The sequence below is a fragment of the Panthera uncia genome, chromosome B4 (genome assembly GCF_023721935.1).
Source record: "Panthera uncia isolate 11264 chromosome B4, Puncia_PCG_1.0, whole genome shotgun sequence".
Classification (NCBI taxonomy): Eukaryota; Metazoa; Chordata; class Mammalia; order Carnivora; family Felidae; genus Panthera; species Panthera uncia.
Window position 1 is genome coordinate 20284544 of NC_064809.1, and position 5309 is coordinate 20289852.

General features: G+C 42.5%; 1 protein-coding gene across 1 annotated transcript; it reads left to right on the forward strand.

The window, feature by feature from the left end:
• The first annotated feature begins 1169 nt into the window (after positions 1 to 1169).
• Positions 1170 to 5102, forward strand: COMMD3 (COMM domain containing 3). The gene is made up of 8 exons (XM_049624686.1): positions 1170 to 1360; positions 2696 to 2807; positions 2903 to 2966; positions 3055 to 3089; positions 3453 to 3513; positions 3602 to 3658; positions 3752 to 3811; positions 4737 to 5102. The coding sequence occupies exons 1-8, from the start codon at positions 1222 to 1224 to the stop codon at positions 4794 to 4796; spliced, it is 588 nt and encodes a 195-aa protein (XP_049480643.1). The 5' UTR covers positions 1170 to 1221; the 3' UTR covers positions 4797 to 5102.
• Positions 5103 to 5309: the final 207 nt, after the last annotated feature.

A 5309-nucleotide genomic window follows, 5' to 3' on the forward strand; every position in this document is an offset into this window, starting at 1 on the left:
AAAACACCTTTCCTGCTCCTTATCCCCGCCCCCCTCCCTCCACCATAAAGAACTTGCTTTTTAACTTTTCTTTTTAAATTCTTGTGATCAAAAATGCGTAATCTACTTTGCTTCTTATTTTCCCCCCCAAAGAATCATTTTTGTTCTCCAACTCCGTCGAAACACAAAGGCAAAGTTGAAAACTTTGTACAATATTTGAGTTTTTTAAGTTATGGATAGCTGAGCCAGGAATCACTTCTAATAAAACCCTTGCCAGTCCTACCTGTATTTTATTAAGAGAACTGCCTGATATGTGAAGACTCTTTCATTAAAACCACAGAGATGTCATAAGCACAGCAGCACAAAACTTGTGTCCGTTTGCTTTGGGGGGGGGGGGAGGGTCGTTATTTGCAGCGGCATATACAATTCCAATAATTCTGTCAAATGTTTGCGGATAATTTATGAACCCCTCAACTATGGAAGTACAGTAAGACCACACGCGCACTGTACGCATGAACATGTGTGTACACAGACACACACACACACACACACACGCAGGAAGGAATCCACTGCCATATTCCAGGACTGACAATGAAAAAGGAAAAATAAACAAGAATTATGTAACTTGAGGTCTACAGCCTCACTCACAAAAGGGCAACGCTGGGAGGTTAAGCTGTTTGAGTACAAACCCCCCCGCCCCCAAACCAGAAAAAAAACACAACCAGTTGCTCTAAATGGGAGCTTCCCGCAGGCTTTCGCGCTGAGCGAGGAGCAAGGGAGGCGTAGTTTTCGGGGGGTGGGGGGGGGAGCGGGGGGCCGGAATCCCCACTCTCTCCCTCCACTCCCCCCCAGGGGGTCTTTCCAGGAACGCTCCGGCGGAGCCCCGCAGGAGCTGGTGACAGACCTAGGTGAGCACCGAGGGGAAGAGAAAGCACCGAGCGCGTCCACAAAGCGCCCGGGGCCGCCCCTCTCCCTGAGGCGCGGCAGCTCTCGCGGCTGGCCCAGAAGGAAGGGCTGGACGGAAGCCACGGCGCCGGGAACGGCAGGGGCGGCGGGCGACGGACGGTGGGCGGCGAGGCGCGCTGGCCGAGGCGCGAGCCGGGGAGGCGGCCGGGGAGGCCCCGGGCTGGGAGGCCCGCCGCCCGCGCCGCCGCCCGGAGCCGCGTGCGCGCGCGGCCGCATCAGCTGAGCGCGCGGCGCGTGTCACGTGGTGCGCGTGTCGAAGGTCACGGCGCGCTCACAATGGAGCTCTCGGAGTATGTGCAGAAAGGCTTCCAGATGCTGGCCGATCCTGGCTCCTTCGACTCCAACGCCTTCACGCTTCTCCTCCGGGCGGCTTTCCAGAGCCTGCTGGACGCCCAGGCGGACGAGGCCGTGTTAGGTAAGCCGCTCGGCTCTGAGCTAGATCGGCCTGGGTGGAGGGGCGCTCGGAGAAGAGGAGCGAGACCGAGCGAGAGGGGGAAAACCCCGGGAAGAGGAAGTCTCCGGGCTTTGCCCTTCGCTCCGGACGGAGTGTGGGGATGTGAACCCGGAGCGGACCCTGACCATTGTTCTGTCCCCAGTTGGCACCTGCACACAGCCGGCTACACGTTTCTGGTCTGATTTCTCCTCCCAGTCTCTTTGTTCCTTTGTAAAGCCCGTGTTCGAGTCTTGTTTGTGGCCTAAACATCTAAGGTTTGCAGCCTGGTCTGAGGCAAAGGCTAGTTGACACTTGGACTTCATCAGGGTAGCTCCCTGCAATTCAAGCGTTCAGTGCTAGGCTGGCAAAGGTTTTAAAGGCTCTGTTTCCAAAGAATTACTAGGTCACATAGTGTTGACATTTTCCAATTTAGAGAATACCTCAAGCCCCTGTGATCACTGCAGCACCCCAGTTAAGTATGTTTTGCACAGGTCCCACGCCTAGAACTTTAAAATATGGTGCATAATGTTTTGTTCCGCACCAGTTACCAGGAGACGAGTCTCTTTCAAGTGGTCCGGTCAGTGATTGCGAGTGCCGTGTCTGTATGGATTGAAAGCGTATTTTAAGACATCGTTTTTAGATAATTTTCTTAAATATAAATATCCCAACAATTCAAATTTTGTTTTTTCTGTAGTTTCATGATCTAAACCCTTGTACAAAAAGTATGAAAGTGGAAGTTCTTTAAACGAAAATAGTAACCACCACCTGGGTTAATCTCAAAAAAAAAAAAAAAAGGATAGCTGTCAAAATCGGAAAATATTTTGAAAATTGTATTGTATATTCTGAACCCGTGTCCCGCTCTTGATGTATGAATGTCCTTGGAGCCAGTTATCCTAAAACTAATCCATTTTAGAGGGACAGTTTATTCATTCTTAAGTTTACACCATGTAAAATATTTGTCTTCTTATTTTCCTCTGAATATGCTGCATCCAGCGTTGTATTGACCACTTTTTAGTTATTTTTTATTTCCTTTGGGGTTGTACAGTTGTAAAAAAAAAAAAAACACACAGTGAAAAAGTAAGGCAAAATAAAAGAAGGCAATTGAGACCGGTAACAGAATTATTGATGTATGCTCATTATTGTTTTCCATTGACCTTGTTGTTCATCTCATTTACTTATAATTGCCAGTCTTTAGAGTTGAATTCTTTTTGTTATCTTGTTAAAGGGGATTTTTACCCAAATTAAAATACCCATTTTAGAAACATGACTATAAAGAATTTATTATCACAGCCATCACTAGCAATTAATTTATTTTAGATCACCCAGACTTGAAACATATCGACCCTGTGGTTTTAAAACATTGTCACACAGCAGCTGCAACTTACATACTGGAGGCAGGAAAGCAAAGAGCTGACAAGTCAACTCTAAGGTACAGGATTTATTTAAATATTCATTTGTTTTCAAATAGTATCTTTAAGACTCCAATTTCACTTTTTAAACTTTGGCTTTTCTCCCCCCCTCTAGCACTTATCTAGAAGACTGTAAATTTGATAGAGAGCGAATAGAACTGTTTTGCACGGAATATCAGGTTACTTATTTAAAGTTTTTTAAATTAATAGTTACTATTTTTCTTCTCTTTGCAAAGATGTGTTTTCTTTCTTTCTTTCCCCCTCCAGAATAATAAGAATTCCCTAGAAATCCTACTGGGAAGGTAGGTACTGTATAAGGTGTCAAGCTGAGCCACTTTTCACTTGCAGGTATGAATGGAGAGTCTGGTGTGAAACAAAACAGGGCAAAAAGACAGGGATCTTGACCAAAAGAAAAGGGGCCAAAGGGCAAGTGAAACAATTGAAGTTAAGCTAATGTTTTTTTAAAGGTAAAGTTTATGGAGATAATTTTTTCAATGCTCTTTTACTCTTCAGAACTTGAAAATGAGGTTTAACAATTTTTGAATTCAGAGGAGATTGAAATTGTGTATGTGTGAGGTGGGGAGTTAGACACCATTCTTGGTAGAGAGAAATACCCAAAGTCTTTCTGTAGATATTATGTACAAAATTATCATTGTATTTTTTAGTATAGGCAGATCTCTTCCTCATATAACTGATGTTTCTTGGCGTTTGGAATATCAGATAAAGGTAAAGTTGAACAAACTGTTTTCTGGGGGGATTTAAGAAACTTAAAAAAAAAAAAAAAGACTGAAGTGTATGTGTTGTGCTCTTTTAGACCAATCAACTTCATAAGATGTACAGACCTGCATATTTGGTGACCTTAAATGTAGAGGTATTTACACTATGCCTTGTCTAAAATTTAAATGTGTAATGAAATTTAAAATGTCCTTGATTTGCATAAACAGCGTTTTTTTTTCTTCCATAGAGCACTGATTCCCGATCCCACCCAGAGATTAGTTTTAGTTGCAACATGGAACAATTACAGGTACAGTATTAGGATCTGTGAATATGCCTGTTTGTTCATAGATGTTTGAGAATTATGCTTATGGAAAGTTCAAAAGAAAAACTAACCATCTGTCAGGAGACAGTGAAGGTTGGTGAAGGATTTAATGGGAAAGGGCTTCAAAAGCAGTATTTTAAAGTAGGCTTCACTTTTGAAATTAAGACATTACTAACAGAATTGGTTTATATTTGCTGTTCCCTCTGATTAAGATAAATTTCTGAATTGTAGTGTTGAGTGTGAAGTCCTTCTATTGTGATTAGTTTGATCCAAGAAGACAAAGCAAAATTAAGGGGATGTCTTTGAAAATGTCTTCTTTACTTTCAGAAATTAAACTTTCAAACAATTTTTAAATGGTTTTAAATGACTTTTTATAAAGAGGAAGTATACATAAAGTTCTAAAAACTCTTTCATATTGCCAATGTAAGACTGGAAAAATTCAAAACTACGTTGATTACTGGACATGGTAACGAATTTATTTCTTACCACTTAAAACAATGAAGAGCATTACTTGAAATTTTGATGAATTTTGAATTTTTCAAAAGGCATCTCCTGTGGAATTGTTTTAATGCAACCATTAATCAAACTTTAAACTTTCTCAGAAAGTGTGAATACAGCGTAATTTTTGTTAGGTAACTGGAGAAATTTAGTTCTGACCTATCTTGCCTGTTAAGAGGATTCGGTTAGAAATTGTATTTCAAATCAGAGGGGAGAGTGGCCCATTTGAAGATGAGCTATTTCAGAGGGGAACCTTCTTTTGATCGATAGTGGCTTGCCAAAGGTTAAAACCCTCGTGAATTTTAAACTCGTTTAGAAAGTGCCCCGACTTTTTTTCTTGCATCTTTCTCAAACTTGGATACTTCTGCCTTGTGTTTTATCCTAAAAACGTGGCATTATAAACGTCTTTTAGGACTTGGTGGGGAAACTTAAAGATGCTTCGAAAAGTCTGGAAAGAGCAACTCAGTTGTAACTTGGGAAAGTTAACGATCCGCCCGGGTGTCGAGGAAGACCAGGAACGTCTTGTCGTCGACCGAACCACCGTTTGTGCGAGCTGGATGCCCTTCTCTTAAGTAGAAAAAAAACCGTTGCCTTTTGGATTTATGCCGCTCGTCAATTTTGACACTTTTTTACACGTGTAAAAGAGTTGAGGGAAATTCTGCCTATTTCAGACATCTTTAGCATAAACTGTACATTGATCCCACTTGGTCTTTTTCAAGTCTTACAAAAGGAAGTAGACAGTATTACACTCTGAATAAATAAGTTGTTCCCACAAAAAGAGTGGTGAGAGTTTGTTTGGATTTGAGTTTGTGTTAATTATTACTTTGAAGACATACATACGATTAGCGTTAACTTTTAACGATCGCCTTTTCTCTGGATTAAAGTTAAACACAGTGGGAAAGGATGCGATCTCCGGGGTTTGTGGAAGACCCCGTTTCGGGACTTGGGGAGCGGACGTGGTCGCCCCGCGGCGGGAGCCGGCCGG

Coding starts and splice junctions, on each gene's coding strand:
- COMMD3 (XM_049624686.1), top strand. CDS start 1,222: ATGGAGCTCTCGGAGTATGTGCAGAAAGGCTTCCAGATGCTGGCCGAT. Junction 1,361..2,695: donor GGCGGACGAGGCCGTGTTAG/GTAAGCCGCTCG, acceptor AATTTATTTTAG/ATCACCCAGACTTGAAACAT. Junction 3,659..3,751: donor TGGTGACCTTAAATGTAGAG/GTATTTACACTA, acceptor TTTCTTCCATAG/AGCACTGATTCCCGATCCCA.